Below are 18,059 nucleotides of genomic sequence, written 5' to 3'. Positions count from 1 at the left end.
AACAAACAACTTTGATAGAAAAAATTTTGTGAATCATTAAAAAGTATTTCCAGACTAGTCAATGGAGAAATATTATATTCTAATCTTTAATTCATAGAATGCATGGAGAACATGTTTTAGAGCAAGTATTTTGGGGGCATTCCTTTTACCTAAATTATATAATAATTGTGCCAAACTGGTATGACAAAAAATAAATTTCAAGGCATCAGTTGAGTTACACAGTATGTGCTTTTAATATCTTCTTTTCCCAGGGCAGCTAGGTGGCATAGTGGATAGAGCACCAGCCTTGAACTCAGGAAGACCCCAGTTCAAATCTGGTCTCAGACACTTAACACTTCCTAGCTGTGTGACCCTGGGCAAGTCACTTAACCCCAGCCTCAGGGGAAAAAAAAAAAACAAACTTATTTTCCCCCTTTCAGTGAGTACTTATCCTGTGTTTTTAGTAGGGACTTGTTTGGGTGGGTACCATAAATAATGAAGTAGCTAATAAAATAGCCTTCAGCCTAGGATGAGTTTAACTCAAAGCTTAATGAATTGGATGTCAGGATATGGTTGTGAACCACATACAACAGTTATTAAGCATCTACTACTTCCATTTCACACTGGATCTTAGTAGTAGGAAAAAAAGGTAAATAACAAACAATAATGACTAATAAACAATAAATGCAAAGAAGTAGCATAGGATAGTAGAAATAACTCAGGATTTAACCTTGGTAAGTTTTAATCTACTTCATTCCTTGCTACTTCTAAGCCTCAGGTAACATTCATTTGTCTCTTTGGGCTTCAGTTTTTGTTTTTTTTTTTAATAAAACAGGAAGAAGGAAGGAGAATGAGATATTCTGAGACTTCTTCCAGCTTTAAAACCTATACTCCTAAGAATACATTTTCTAAAACAGCACTATCATTAATACTAGCATTTATAAAGCACTTTAAGGTTGCATAGTTTCACTTCTTATCTCTTTTAATCACTCAAATGTTCAAAAACTTTAAACAACTTCTTACTGCCTACAAATTAAGCTCCAATCATGATAAACAACTTTTTTTTTTTTACAACCTGGTTCTAACCTACTTTACCAATATTATGGGATGTCCGCAGGGATTCCATTCCAATTCACTTCCATCTCTCTATCTTTCACAGCTACATGTCTCAATAAAGTTAACTACATCCATTACTTCTGCTTTGTCACTTTCAAACTCTCCTCAACCCACTGCAATTCTTGTTCCTTTCCCACTACTCTGAAATTTGTCTCTCTGGGATCATTTATAATCCTGTTACCAAGTCCAAAGTGGTTTTTGAAGTTCTCCCCCTGCCTCTGTGCATCATCTGCTGACCACTTCAAAGAATCATGAGATTCTAGAGTTGGAAAAGATGTCAATATCCACTTAGCCCAAATCATATCCAAAAAAGAAATCTCCAGCTAGATGGTACCCTCATACATGTGCTAGCAGGGTGGTCCTGGACAAGTCAATTTAACCCTTTTTGCCTTACTTCCTCATCTGTAAAATGAGCTGGAGAAGGAGATGGCAAATCACTCCAGTATCTTGGCTAAGAAAACCACAAACAGGGTCATGACAAGTTGGGTGTGACTGAAATGACTGAACACCATATTGCCCCTAATCTTTTCTGAAGCATGAACACACCCAGTTCTTTCTACTGAACATTAGCTATCACTTATTCAAGGCTCTTGATCATCTTAATTGTCTTCCTCAGGAAAGTTCCCGGTTTCTCAGGCATTTTTAAACTGTGGTTTGCAAAAATGAATATAATACTTCTGGCTGTGTGGTTTGATTAGGACAAAGTACAGAAGAATCATAAGACTTTATTCTGTAGCCTCAAAGCTGCTGCATTCAGTTCTTCAGTTGTCCTATCACACACCACTGAACCACTGAACTAAAATGTTATTTAATGCTAAAGCCACTAAAACCTTATAAAATTTATTTTTTGAACCCAATTGCAAATCTTATATTTATCCTTAATAACTTTTCTCTTCATAGATTTAGCATGCACTGAAGCATGGTGTAGCAGATAAAAAACTGTCCTTGGAATCAGGAACACCTGGAATCAAATCCTGCCACACTGGCAGAAAGACCCTGGGCAACATCCTTATGCTTTAGACAATTCTCTAAATATGTGATCCTGAGAAAAGATGTAGTCACTGGTAAGCACATCCTCCTCAAGGAGTTTCTATGATTTTCTGTGAAATCTCTAGATTCAACCCAATGTTCAGAACTCTCAAGAACTTTTTGATTCTAGCTCTAAATGTTAAGGAAATGCCCCCGACATTAAGTCTAAGCTTAATGGGTATTAGATAACATCACTCAATTATCTTTCCCAGCTCTGGATTATCTGCCTTTATCTAAACCAGTAATAAAAATATTAAATAACATTGGAATAATTATGGGCTTTTGGTTAAGATATCTGGAGATTAAAGGCCATATAGGACCCATTCTCCCACTTCATATCATCCTAGCAATGATAAAGATGATCGATTGAACAAAAACTTAAGAAATCTAAAAAGAAATATCAGTAATCATGTTTAACCAACTCAGAACGGCACAAAAAAGGACAGCCAGAAGTTGTGAAGATTGAAATAAATGGAAAACCAAAAATATACTTAGATGAGTACAAGAGATAAGAAATGAATTTAAGATCTCTTGAGCAAAACTTAATGAGAATAAAAATACCTCAGAAGACCCAGACTCCTGAAAAACTAAAATAGACCAAAAAGAAATCATTAAGTTCATGAGACATTAGGAAATATTAGAGTAAGATCAAGAGATTGAAAAAACAGAAGAAAATTTAGGATATTCAGAATAAAAAATAAGAGATCTGGAAAAAAAATTGCACAGAGACATTGTAAGACCATTAGATGTGTTAAACATGCCTGGTACCTCAGCCTCCTGCATACCATATTTCAAAAAATCATAGAAGAAAACTGCCCAGATTTATTAGAACCCAAGAATAATGTGGATATAAAAAGGAATTAACTAAAAATGTCTAAAATGAAAACACCTAGAAATGGCACTGCCAAAATACAGAGCTTTCAGGTCAAATAAAAAATATGGTAAACAGCCAGAAAGAATAAAAACAGAGCTGACTGAGTAGAAACTTTGAAATAAAAACACGAGACATGAGAAACATAGAAAAGCAAATGCATTTCAACAACTGGGAAAAGAGAAAATTATTCCTCCAGAACTCTAAAGACTTCATGTTAAAAAAAAAAAAATGAATTAAATAAGAAATTAAGGGATTGAGGGTAGTTTTTCTTTTTGAGAAGGTAGTCTTGAGAGGAAAGAAGAGAAGGAAAAAGTACAGGAAAAATTAGAGAAAAGAGAGATTGGTATTCCTCTTAATTGGATTATATGAGATGATACAAAAATAATTGGAATACTGTTCTTGGGTATCACACATACTTTAGTCACATCTGAAATAAAAAAAGGAACATTGAAAACTTACAGATTACCTATCTCACACACACACACACGCACATATATAGGTTTGTTTTACAAAAAAAACTGAACTAAACTAAACAGGAAAACAGGAATTTTAATAAGGATGAGAATGACAAGAAAAACAAACTTCATCTTTTGGAGATGGATCAAAATATTGGCATTAAGCTAAGAATAATTGATAACTTCTCCAAGAAAAAAAAGAGAGTAATTGAAGTGGAAGCATATTGCTTTAAAGATCACTAATGTTGATCACGATCCTTTTCTTTTACTACCTTATCTATTTTAATGGGAGGGGGAGATATGGTGTAGGACAATATTTAACAATCAGAACTATAAATGTTAATAGGACAAATTCATCCAGAAAACAGAAAAGAATAATGGAACGAATTAGAAATCCATTGACTTAGAGCCCAACAATAAGCTGTTTTTTTTTTCACACTTCAAACATAACAATCCACAAAAAGTTAAACTGAGGGATTGAAGATGAATTTATATTTCATGGGAACTAAAATAAGTCAACATAAAAGTAATAATATCAGACAAGACAACAGTAAAAGTAAACCTGATTAAAAGAGAAAAAGAGGAAAATTACATTATACTTAAAGGCTCATGCTGCCAACACAATATCAATATTTAATATATAATCTCAAAATGATATAGCATTTAAATTCATAAATAAAAAATTAATTAAATTGAAGGTAGAATTAGATAGCAGTCTGATAATAGTTAGGGACCTCAATATACATTTCAGGACTGAATAGGACTTTAGGTAAATTATATATGATAGCTTTCCAATGATTAATGAATGGAAATAAAAAGGAATATGTGAAAATATGCAGCTGAGCATAGAATTTTTACAAAAATTAATCATATGCTAAGGTAAATCAACTTCAAATACAAATGCAGAAAACCAGAAATATTAAACACAATAAAAATATAACTAATAAAGGACTTTTGAACAAAGAATTTAAAATTATATGGAGATGAGTTAATTAAATCCTAAAGAATTGATTGATCAAAGAACAAGTCATAGAAACAATATATAATTTCATCAAAGAAAATAACAACATTGAGACAACATACCAAAACTTTTGGAATGCAGCCAAAGTAGTCCTGACAGGAAAATTAATCTCTAAACACCAATATTCACAACAGAGAGAAAGAAGAGATCAATGATTGAGCATAAAAAACTAAAACTACAAAAGCAACAAATCAAAAAATTCTAACAAAAAAGAAAAAATTTGAAAACCAAAGAAAATATTAATAAAATTGAAATAAAACCACTTAATTGAGAAATAAAACTAGGAGTTAGTTTTCTAAAAAATAAAAAAATAAAAATAAAAAGATAAATGTTGTGAATCCAATTTAAAAAAAGGCAAAACCAAATTATCACTATCAAAAATAAAAATCAGCATTCACAACAAATAAAGGAAATTATAGGAATCTTTGTCAACAAAATAGCAAATGAAATGGGTTAGTATTTATAAAAATATAAAGTGCCCAGAATAGTAAAAGGAGAATTTAAATAACTCAATCTCAGAAATAATTGAATAAGTTATGAATGAATTCCCAATTTTTAAAAAAAGGACCTGATATATTTACAAGTGAATTGTAAGTAACATTCAAAGAACAATTAATTCTAATATTATATGGACTATTTGAAAAATAGAAAAAGAAAGGATCCTACCAATCTCCTTTTATGATACAAATATGGTCTTGATACCTAAACCAGGGAGAGACAAAGAGAGAAAGAAAACTATATACCAATATCCCTAATGAATACCAAGGCAGAAATATTGAATAAAATATGGATTACATTGGCATTGTATGATTGGTTTCATAATAAGAAAACTATAACTATAATAGGCCATGCTATAACAAAGCAATAAAAATCCTAAGATTCTATCACTAGATGAAAAAAAATAATTGTCAAAATACGATATTACTGACAAAAAACAAAGCCAAAAAAAAAAAAAAATTAAAACTATAGGAATAAAATGAACCTTTAAAAAATGTGATAATAGTATCTCTTTTAAAACTAAGATTGTACATTTCATGCAATGGAGAAAGCATAAAAGTCTTTTTAATAAAAGGGACAGAGTAAGAATTTTCATTATTACTATTTGATAAAGTTCTAGAAAGGCCTACAAAACAAATAAGAAAAATAAATTAAGGTAGCATAGTAAAAGAGGAAAGAAAAAAAATCACTTCTTGCAGATGATCATGATATTCCTAGAGAACCTTAGAGTTTAACTGAGAAATTCATTAGAATGAACAGCTTCAATAAAATAGCAGAACGTAAAATGAACCCATAGAAATCTTCATCCTTTCAATATATTACCAACATAAACCAACAAGAAAGAGAAAACGCATTCATTAACTATAGAATGAATACAATTAATAAGTCCAACTACTGAAACACATAAGAAATCTATGATTACAACTACAAAGCACTCCACAGAAATACAGGCCTAAATAACTGAAAAAATATTAATTGATCATAATAAAAATCGACAATATTATCTAAATTAATCTACTTATTTAATGCCATACCAATCAAACTACCAAAAGATTACTTTTAGATAGAATTTTTTTCCTGAGGCAGTTGGGGTTAAGTGACTTGCCCAGGGTCACACAGCTAGGAAGTGTTAAATGTCTGAGATCAGATTTGAACTTAGGTCCTCCTGACTTCAGGGCTGGTGCTCTATCCACTGCACCACCTACCTGCCCCTAAATAGAAATTTAAAAAAAAAAAAAAAAAAAAAAAAAAAAAAAAAAAAAAAAAAATCTGGAAGAAGAAAAATAAATAAATAAATAAGATAAAAATCCCCCCACAATTTTAAGATCTCAATTTTAAAAAGTGCAAATGATGCAGACCTAACATTCCCATATCTCAAACTATATTACTGCATTGTGGTCCTCAAAACAATTTAGAACTGGTTTAAAAAGAAAGGTGATCATCAGGACAGGTTAAGAATAAGATTTAGAAATATTTTTAGAAATATATGCATATAGTGCAATAGTAGTATCTGATAAAGATAGCCTCAACTGGTGGAAAAACTCACTAGTTGACAAAAATTGCAGGGAAATCTAGAAGGCTGTCTGGTTGAAATTAAAGTTAGACCAACTTTTTAAACTATTTAGGTGACTCAGGGGATATGGCCCTACTTCAATCTTGGTCCAGACACTAATTAGGTGACCTTCATGCTCTTCAAGGTTCTCTTCTTGTTCATCTTTTCTTCTTTCCATATATTTTATTGCTTGGAATCATATCCATTTCAATTATTACCTCTAGGCAACTAATTCCCAAATATTTATCCAGCCTTGACTTATTTGGTGTTAGCTCTGACTATTCGCCCTTATCTACTTCTCATACAATTAAGTTTTCATCAGTTTTTAGTGATTATGTTCCCCCATCATTTTTCTAATGTTACTTTTTTCTATTCCACCATTATAGGACCTAAGTACAGGTCCTCATTTCATCTTCCATGCTCATCCTCCCAATCCATGTTTCATAGTATTGATGTGCTTATTTTCTATATACATTTATTTAGTTATGCAACTCTTTTCTTTGATAATAAATCTTCAGTGGCTTCTAACGCAACAAGTAGACTTCTTTTGTCAGGTATTCAAAGTCCTCCACAATCTGACAAAGCTACATATTTCTAGCTTTATCTCATCATAAATATTTTAGCCTATTTGATCTCCAAGAACTTCTTTTGCTTTTCTACTTCCATGCCAGGCAGGATGATATAGTGGATAGAATAGAGAATAAAGAACATCCCAAGTTCAAATCTGATCTGAGATAATAAATTCGTGGTCAGGAAGAAGTAATTTAACTTCTCTGGCCTTCTGATTGAGGAAGTTGGACATAATGGCCTCCCAGTACCTTCCAGATCTAAATCTATAATTCTATTATATTTTGCTAATACTTTCCTCTGTGCCTGGAATTGCCTCTTTTTCCTGCTTCACATAACCTTTAAAGTCTAACTAAAATGTTCTTGTCCACATGAGGTCTTTTCTTTGCTAATCTCATTAACTGTCTTCCTCCTTATACCTCACATAATATTACTCTGCTCTACACCCTAATAGACTTGGAGAGTAAGGACTATATTCTTATCTGTCTATATTTTTTTTATTCTTAGTATCTTGTCTAGGGCTCCTTTAGAAACAGATGCTTAATAACCATTTGTTGAATGAACAAATAAAGGTAGCATGGCAATAGGGTCAAGAATTATGAAACATGGCCTAGCCCCAGATGTATATTCTTGGTAACTCTATGTAGCCTTAAAGAAATTACTTAATTTGATTCTCAGTTTCCTAACTTATAAAATTGGATTAATAATAACTATCTTCACAAGGTTATTGTAAAGAATAAATGAGATACATAATATATGCTTTGTAATTGTAAAGCCTTTGCTCTTATAAAAGATCATATATAGCTAAGTTGCTATAGTTAAATAAATCCTACTTATTCTTCAAAACCCCAGTCAAACTTCACTTCCTTATTAAACTTTTCTTTCCTGATCATTCCAATGTGAAATTACTTCTCCCTTTTTCTTGTATTGGATATGGCAATTAGCCATATATTATTTTGTGATATATTTTCTACTGTTTTCTTGATTTAGTTTTTAATGTTAACTTCCTATGGTAGGTCCTATCTTTATCTAGACCAGCGATTGTTAATCTTTTTTGTGCCATGGACAACCTTGGGCAAGCTGGTAGAATCCAAGTACATTCAGTAAGCCATTGTACGTAGCACTTTAAGGTTTACATTTGTCTTACATGTTTTATCTCTTTTGATCATCTCAACAACTCTGAAGAGATTAGAACTATTATTTTTTCTAGGCAAATGAACTTTGTTTATTTAAGTAATATTTTTGATTAGCACTATTATTATTCCTATGTGATAGATAAAGAAACTGAGACTGAGAAGTTGTATGACTTGTTCAGGGTCACAGAACTAGTAAAGAGGCAGGATATATATATATATACACATATACATATATATATATATATATATATATATATACACACATATGTATATATATATATATATATATATATATATATATATATATATATATATATACATATACACATATACATATATATACATATATATGGGTATATATATATATGGGTCTTCCAGATTCTAAGTCTACAACTCTATCCACTATGCCACCTAGCTGTCTCATGCTATCTAACTCCTTATATTTAAAAAGAGAGACAGAGACATTATTTCTCTCTAGTATTTAATAATAATTGACCGAATCAGAACCAAAGGTTTTTCTCCTTTGGTATTGCCTCATCAACCAGTGGGAAGATTTACCTGGGTCAAGATCTAATAAGACAATAAGAAATCCTAAGTTGGGTTAACGAGAAGATTCCTGCTCACTGTGTTTACTCAGTCAGGTCTGGGAAAATAAGTTGTTTCTTCCTTTTGTCAAACAGATGATATGGAAATTGTCAAATCTCTGACCAAGATTTGGGTGATTCAAGTTCTGTACTCACTATTAATATTCATTCTCTGATTAATTGTTAACCAATCAGAATTGATTGGATCCTCAAGAACACCTTACTCTGTCAAAGGCAGATAAACTGGGGATCTTTGGTTTAAAGCAGATGGCCAAAGGACCATCCTTTTATTAATAAACATGTTGGCATTAATAAAATGATTAAATTACTCAGAAATTATGTCTCTCAATTTTAAAAAATGCCATATAACCAATTATATTGAAATTTCATTGTCAAACTATTCAAAACAAAAAGTCCAGGAGTCCTAAGCTAAGAACTTTGATTTATATTGTAAAGTTCCCGAAGACAGGTATAGAATCACATTAATTTTTGTTCTTCATATTGCATATAGAGTATCCAATGTCTTGCATGTACCAAGTACTCAAAAAATAGCTGCCAATTTGTTTTTCTATGAAAGGGATGAATGGAGAAAGCTGAAAGAGGAACTCACATTTATTGAGGGCATAAACCTTGAAAAGCTATTAAGAACAGAGAGACAGATTGGGAATAGGAACACAGACATGAAAGGGAAGCTAGTTAATCATAATTAACATTAACCACTATACTTAGCCTCAATTGACCATTCTCTAATGCAGAATTCATTATAGCGCAGACCTTGAATCTGTCCTCCAGTTTGGGATTTCACTGATGTTGTAAAACTGTCTCTCCTACTCCCAGGTACAAATCACTCCCATGAATTTAAGTATGTCTTGAAGTCATTTGAACTGTGTACTATTGATAATGCAAACACAGTCTGGTTATTGTAGGAAAAAGACTCCTCTTCTCCAACTACTAATTTCTCAGTTCTTTTAATTTCCCTTTCTTTTAAATGGGGTGATGACTTAGAAAACTCTCTTGGTATTAACAGGAGGATGTTCAATTGCCAAAACAAACTTTAATTATGGAGAAAAAGTTTTTGTACCTAAACTCTCAGAACAAAGTTTGAAATCGTGTTAAGAGTATACATTATGTTCTTTCTTCTTTTCATGGAGGGACTTAATCTTAACCAGGAAAACTTAATATGAAACCATCTCTCTTGCTTCCAGATACAAATCATTCCTATAATTTTAAATAACTTTTGAAGTTATCTGAACTTTGTACTAATTATAATGCAAAAAAAAAAAAAAAAAAAAAAAAAAAAAAAAAAATCCGGTTATTTTTCTGTAATTAAAACTCAATTGAGTTTTAGCTGTTGGCAGTATAAACCAATGAAGGATATTTATTATATGCATTTCCATTATCTATGAAATTTATTGTTTGCCAAAATATTCCCTCTTGTTAAAATATACAGCAAAATTAAAAAATACAGTTAAAAAAAAAAATCAAAAGGGGCAGCTAGGATAGAGCACCAGCCCTATAGTCAGGAGGACCTGAATTCAAATCTGGCCTCAGACTACCTAGCTGTGTGACCCTGGGCAAGTCACTTAACCCCAATCGCTTCAGCAATAATCAAAAGATATTAAATTGTATTCTTTATAATATAATTCCTTTGTTGTTAAAATTTTAAACATTGTAAATTAAAAGCTGAAGTGTTTGTCTATGTAAAAACAAATTTTTATAAAATGAAACATGTTTACTTTGCTTCTTAAGTCAGTTTTTAATAAGAAATCTTTTTTTTTTCTTTAAATAATAATCATGTTACAATAAAAAATAATTTTTAACAGTTTATATTTTTGGGAGGGGAGATGGAAATTACAGGGTAAGAGTTAAAAGTTCTAACAACAAATAGTATTTTAGTTGTAATAAAAAAGATCTACAAAATGCTACTTAACTTTTTTTTTTTTTTTTTTAAAAGAATAAAATGCTACTTAACTTTATATATTGAGGAGGAAATCTATGATTAATTGATTTGGAAAGTACTTAGATATTATAGCTGAAAAAACAAAACAAAACACTAATATCTGCCCCACTGTAAAGTTATTCAAAAGGAAACCTCACAATTTTATTAAAGAGAAAACAAATATGCTTTTCTCAGTTCAGCATTTCTCACATACATGAAGAACTAATTATATCAGTGGGTAGAGAGATGGTGATTGCCTTCCAATATAATCTGGCAAAGAGCTTAGTTGTCTCCACAAAGTCTAACATTGTGTCAGCAGTCCAGACCATTTTGCCTCCTCTTTGGTCAACATGGTTTTGCCACTAAATTAGGGAACCAAAGTTCAAGTTCTACCTTCATAAGGATGCTCTCCTTTCACTTTTCTTTAAATTTTAGAAAAATCTCAATTTTAATTTCCTCTTATGATTCCTGATAATGGAAAATGAATATTTTCTCTTGGGCAGAAAAATTAGCTTTAAGGGGAAGAGACTACATGTTATATAATTTCAAAGCTAACTAAAACTACATTCAAGTAACTATCATAATACAATAATAACCCCCCTCTCTCCACTATTCTTCATTGTCTTAATATGTTCTTGTTTTGTCTCTTTAAGTTGGAAACTGTCATTTGTTAGAGTAAATTATGTAGTAGCTTTTGAGATCATTACAACAATGATTAGAGCTAGCATTTATATAAATCTTTAATTTCTACCAAGCATTTTGAGTATGATCTCATTGGATACTCACAACAGTCTTGTGCAAGAGGTGCTATTGTTACCTCTGTTTTATAGGTAAGAAAACTGAGGCTCTGATTTGTCCCAGGTCACATGGCTAATAAGGGACTGAGAAGAAATCTGAATACAGAACTTGAATTCAATTTACCAGTACTTTATTCACTGCCTCACCTAATTATACTTTATTACATAAAAGAAATTCTTGTAATTTTACTTTATGGCTATTTTTATTAGATATGATTTGACTTTAATTCTAGTTGCAGTTTTATTTCATGAATGCTAAAATTTTGATCCACTATTGTTATTTTTGTATCATCTTTTTTCTTCCTTGGTAAGAGCTTATTTATGAATGACTTTATTTATTCCCAAAGCATGCATATGTCTGGGAGAAGTAGGGAAGACAGGCCCAGAATAACAACTTTCCTATTTGGGAATAAACCAATGTTGAGAAAGATGATATAAGAAATGTGCTATGATTTGTTACTGTTAGGGTTTAGTATAACACAACAAATATTTTACTATACAATACCAGCTCATTTTAAAAGGACAGAATTAAATAATCATGCTAACTTGTATTTAACTTACCACATTAAAATCTAAATTTTTTTCAATCCATTCTTTTGCTTCTTTGAATTCATCCTTCATTTCCATTATAAAAAGAGTATCTAGGGCATCAACTATTGTTGCTCCTTGAATGTTGCCTAAAAATAAAAGAAAGTTATTTATTTTAAAAAATGTGCTTTATAGATAGAGCTAATAATTTGACCATATCTTGAAATTAAAAGTCTCTTTAGTCAGCAAATACCCATTCAAATCAGCTAGTGGTTAATATCAACTATATAATTAAAACTTTTCAAGCGAGGAGAGGTTAATTTTGAATTAAAATTATGCTTCATGATCACATCCTGAAATTCTCTTAAAGAACAAAAAGTAAATACATAGGTCAGATATCAAATCTGAAATCATAACAAATATAACATAAGACTAAGAATTGGAAACATGCTTACTGTTTTCCTATGTAAAATAAAAGACTTTACTTTTTGATTTGTCTATATTAAAACAAATATTGACCCTCAAATTCAGATTAAATCATTAAAAATTCAATGAAATATGAAATCACACCTGTACATAATAAAGCATAATTTGATCTAAATTAGAAGGCAAAATCACAAATCTGGGGCTGGAAACAAATGCATTTAGTTTAACCTCCATTTTTCATATGAGAAAACTGAGGCCTATGGAAGTTAAGTTAGCAGTAAGCATCATATAGGATTTGACAATCCAGAGAACTGTCTCCAAAAGTAGGTTTCTTTGTACTTCAAAGGGCTGTGTTCTGAACCAATATCCATATTTTACAGATGAAGAATTGAGAACCAGAGAGCTTAAATGTCCTACCTGAAGTACTAAGTGGCAGAGACAATTCTGATTCCAAATCCAGTGCTCCCCCCTCCTCTACAATTCACCATGCTTTAAGACATTATAGCTACTAAAGCAAAATGAAATTTATTCAATAGAAAATAAATGAACCAATTTGGGAAAGAGAAAAAAACAAAAACAAAAAAACTATTTCTACCTCATGTATCTTGAACAAGGTCAGTACCTTGTTCATTCCCATGTAAACTTTCTAAGAAAATATGAACATAGTCAATGCTCAATTTACCATAACAATGGATTAGAACACAGCAAAGAAAATAAACATTTATAAATAGTTGTCAGCAATATGCTATTCATGTTCAGGAGGTATAAAATGGTATTCACCTTATGCAAAAATGACCTCTAATACCGATAATCTGGAATTGTTTATTCAACAAGAATTGTTAGGCTAGAAAAAGAACAAGTATTTTTATTTGTAGGGGAATGAAAGAGGGACTATAAAAGTTTATTTTCTAATTTTAAAGCAGGGCCCCAAATATGAGAAATCAGTATTCTGGAGAACAAAAAAGCTGCATTTATTAATGTTACACTCCAAATAGGAATTCAAAAGTAAACTTTCACAAACCAAATACCAAGAAATTAGTAGAAGAAAATGCTAATAGTAGAATTTCCAAATGTTTTACAAGCAAAAATATCACTTAATTCTAAATCTAATCTAGAAGAAAAAAAGTTAATTGGTGAGACATCTTTGATGAAATACATTTTAAAACCTAATTCTTTTTTGCATTAAGGCAATTTTATTTTAAAATATAACCATTTGGGGATACTGCTACAAAAGAAAAAATGATTTCAAAATTGGAACTTATCAATTACAAAATTTCACTGAGATATCAAAGGTGTTTAAGCCTTTCAAAGAAGTGTTTTAATTTTCTAGTTTCAGTTCAATTATCTGGTCTCTTCTTTCATTTGCTGTTTTGGTTGATTAGAGAAATCTTTTTGGTAAACATGACCATTACTTCTTTTCAACTTTAGAAATTTAAGTAAATTTAAGTAAATATCAAAGTTAAGATGGTAGTGGTAGCTTCTAGTAATAGTAATACTAAGTAATTTATATAGCACTTTAAGATTTGCAAAGCATTTTGGAAATATATCATTTTATCCTCACAGCTATCATGGGAAGTAGGTACTATTAAGTACATTTTACAAATAAGGAAACAGGTATATAGGTATTAAATACAATTACTAAGTGTCTGAAGCCAAATTTGAAGAAATGTCTTCCTGATTCCAGGCTTAGCGCTTTGTTCACCCCACATTGTATCATTCTTAAAATTGTCTTAATGAAATGACCATATTTTTTTTCCTCATTGAAGAGGAGACCTTGACATGGGAAAAAAAAAATCTTATCATGAGGTTATGCATCTTCTTGGAGAAGTTTGAAACTAGAACTCATTTTAAAATATGTCTCTTTACATATAAAGGGAGGGTGACATTTTAATCTGTGTATGTGTCCTGGAAAGCAATATGGTGCAACAGAAAGGTCAATTTGGAGTCAAAGGTCCTTGGTTCTAAAACCCTATTATACTATTCTCTGTTACTTTCGAGACTTGAGGTAAAAAATGAATGAGTTAGATTAGATGATTTCTTAAACCCCACCTGGCTCTCAAGCTTATCTCACCATCAGAGTAATAAGGTTAGAAGCCCTATCTTAACCAAGTCTGAGGATCTTTTTGTTTCTAGCACAAGACTTTGCACGTAGTAGGCATTTAATAAATGTAAAAGTATTCTGAAAAAGTTGCTATGCTCTTACTAGTAAAGAGTAACATTGAAGAGGAAAAATTCTAAAAAGTTTTCCTAAAAATTATTCTGAAATTATTTTAACTCCTCTAAAAAGTTGCTTAGAAAGTCAATTCTTCAAAACAGCCACAATTGTGCAGAAAAGATAATCATTTTCTAAGAATCTACATGATGAAGAGCCTATTGTTTTTCATTTTTCTATTAGGTAAAGGATTTTGCTAATATTCAGTGATTAAAGAGTTAAGAACAACTTCACCAATATAATTATAAAATACATAAGTTGTGAAAATTTAAACTTCATAGTTCTGATTGCAGTTCTGGTTGACTAGAGTAATCTTTGGGGTAAATAAGTTATGCTAAGCTATTAAGATAAAGAGCCACTCCATATATCTAACCTCAATTTGAATACAAAGTAGTAAGCACTATGGAAGTTGTATGTTCTTTCCTCAAAGTAAATTATTATTATTTTAAAAAACAAGTTCTATTGCATGTTCTACAATATACTTTCACAGAGCAAAACTAAGAATACTTCAAGTCTATACAAATTAAACAAATAATGGAAACTATAATATTTCTCTAGATCAATATAAATTTAAATAAATAAATATTTCTAGTTATTAAACTAGAAAGAAACAAAAAGGTCTTCTGGATAAGAAATTCAGTAAAATGCAACCAATTTTGAAGTAATTATGATTTATAGAATAAAATTCCAAAGTAGTATTAAATAAATTTTTGAAAATTAATCAATAAATAAAAAACAAAAAATTTTTTAAAAAATTATATTCTTAAGAATTCAAAATCTTTCATTCTGATGAATTTCTTACTTGGAAGAAAGATATGTCAAAAGTTCTGGGGCAAATGATGTAGAGTTCCAAGTAAATTGAATCTATAAGCATTATGACTTCAGCATGTTAAAGCACTACAAAATGATCAGGAATAATCAAATATTCCAGGTGTGAGGTGAGTTCAATAACAATGAGTAAAGCATTATGCCCTTTTACTATGATGATCTTTGATTTACTATAGTAATATATCATAGGGCAGAGATCAATGACATTTCCAACCCTAGGTGTTACTAATGAGATTAAGAAATATTTACCTATTAATTACAGTAAAGTGTATAGCAGAAACTAAGAAAAAAAGGGAAAGAAAAGAGAATATGCATGAAAAATAAAGAGTTTGAGAGGAGGAAAAGGAAGATATAAGTCAAAATGAAGACAAAGAAGAGAGAATGGGAAATTTTATATATATATATATATATATAAAATGGAAATTAAAAGCCTTCATAGAGAAGCTTATAAATCTACTTTATAAAACAATCCATTGTCATACCTCCTTCCTAAACTCTAAGATACCATATATCTCTAAGATAAAGGACTCATCTACACCTTGCCTTATCGTTTGAGTTTCTTATAGTTGCATCTTGAAAAGAGCATGAAATTTCTCGTCAGATTATTCAGATCTGCTGTTTACCATATATGACTTTGGAACATTCAGGTACCTTGTCCATGCCTCAGTTTCCTCATTTGGAAAACAAGGGATTGGACTAAGATTTTTTTAAAACCTAAATTCTATGATCTTGATTTCCATTGGATAGATTTTGTTGAAAAGAAAATCCTTAAAGAAAAAAAAATTGATAAGCATTACAAAAAAATGCTATAGTATATATATTGTTCAGTTGTTTCAGTCATGTCTGACTATTTGTGAGATTTCTTGGCAGAGATATTGGTATGGTTTGCCATTTCCTTTTTCAGCTTATTTTACAGATGAAGAAACCAAGGTAAATAGGGCTGAGTCGCCCAGGATCAGATTGTAAGTGTCTGAAACCATATTTAAATATACAAGGTTGAGTCTTGTCTGACTTTGGGCCTGGCACTGTATCACCTACCTGATTCACAGTATATATGGGGACAGGGGGGGGGGGGGAGGGGAGACAGAGATATAGACATAAGAGACAGAGAGAGTATAATAATATACTGGCAAATTGTGATGAACAGATTCAAAATGAATGAATTAACTGAGCTATACAAGGCTTCATTTGAACATTCATAACCCACAATCTATACTGTTTGCTTATTAGCTTCTTTGTGTTAATTTAATTGAAAGCCAAACACTGACAATATGTATGCATACTTTGTAAAACAACAAAATAAAATCCATGTAAAACAGGTTTGCAAATATAAACTGATGATCTATTTTACAAACAATCCTTAACAAAACATAGTCTGTCATGGATAGTCTGTCTCTTAAAATTAATCATGTTAATAAGGAAATGTGACCTGTTTAAAGTTCTTTAAGATTTGATTCTCTGCTGCCTAAAGAAATTTTCCTTTGTCCATCAAGGGACCATGCTCAGAAGCCACTTTCTATTCTGAGGCTAATTTGATTTTAGATTAAAAAGAAACCTACTCAATTTTCAGAGCCCTGTATTTTGAATGAAACGCTATACTCAGTTTCCTGATTTTGAAAACCAAAGAATAGCCCATTCCTTAAACCCACCTCTCCAAGTACCTCATCCTGTTTCCTCCTCAGAATCCTCTCAGGAAGAAATAAACAAGAAAAGTAGTTCTGGGGGTTGAGGGAAGAAAAAAGGGAGGAAGGGAAAAGGAGAAGAGATAATCATCATAGCATAAAATAACTATTACAATACTGTTTGATTAATCATATTTTCTTCGCACAAACTATAAGGGATGTGTACTTCATGGCAGAACTAAAAATTATGGAGGAGTACCAATAAACTGGTCCTCAATTCCTTCTGTTGATGCCAGACAAAATTCAATTCATGTGTCTAGGAATTGAATCCATTACCCTTGTCCATATATCAGGTAGCCTAATCTAGTGGAAAGACTGGACAGGAGTCTCTCTAATGTCTATTACTAGTTAGGTACCCTTGAGTGAATTACTTAAATCTATGTTTTAGCTTCTTAATCTGTCAAACAGTGATAATTTTTATTAACTACCATATTAAAAAAACAAACTAAATGAAAATCCTTAGAAAATGTAAAGGTGCTACACAAAGGTAATATGAGTAAAATAAGTAACTGAGATACCTTCCTTCGCAATCCTTGGAATATTAGAAGCTAATAATAGGTGGAAACACATGAGACATAACATAAACACATTTTATTGGCTACACAGACTATTTCTTTTCTTTCTTTTTTTTTTTTTTTTTTTTTTGATTGACTGCTTCATGTAAAAAGAAAGCCATCTTTTGTGGTCAAAATAGATAGAGCTACCAGCAGCTACTTATGTCACTACAAGCAACCTTTACTAATTCAATTTTCTATATTTTCTATAAGTAATCCTTATAAATATACAGAATTACAAGTCATATTCAGTTGGGAAAGATTTACTGTCACTAAGTACCA

General features: G+C 30.9%; 1 protein-coding gene across 3 annotated transcripts in view; it reads right to left on the bottom strand.

Moving 5' to 3' along the window:
• The window catches only part of MAN1A1 (mannosidase alpha class 1A member 1), a 166,940-nt gene that overhangs the window by 102,133 nt on the left and 46,748 nt on the right, over positions 1 to 18,059 (bottom strand). For 2 of the 3 annotated variants that reach the window (XM_074309988.1, XM_074309989.1), the window contains exon 4: positions 12,109 to 12,224. In XM_074309988.1, the coding sequence (XP_074166089.1) occupies positions 12,109 to 12,224 (116 nt within the window). Of the gene's footprint in view, positions 1 to 5,140; positions 5,177 to 12,108; positions 12,225 to 18,059 lie in introns of all 3 variants that reach the window. The other variant, XM_074309987.1, reaches the window with a different exon arrangement.

This window comes from Sminthopsis crassicaudata, chromosome 4 (genome assembly GCF_048593235.1).
Source record: "Sminthopsis crassicaudata isolate SCR6 chromosome 4, ASM4859323v1, whole genome shotgun sequence".
Classification (NCBI taxonomy): domain Eukaryota; kingdom Metazoa; phylum Chordata; class Mammalia; order Dasyuromorphia; family Dasyuridae; genus Sminthopsis; species Sminthopsis crassicaudata.
This window is presented reverse-complemented; position numbering and strand designations above follow the sequence as displayed.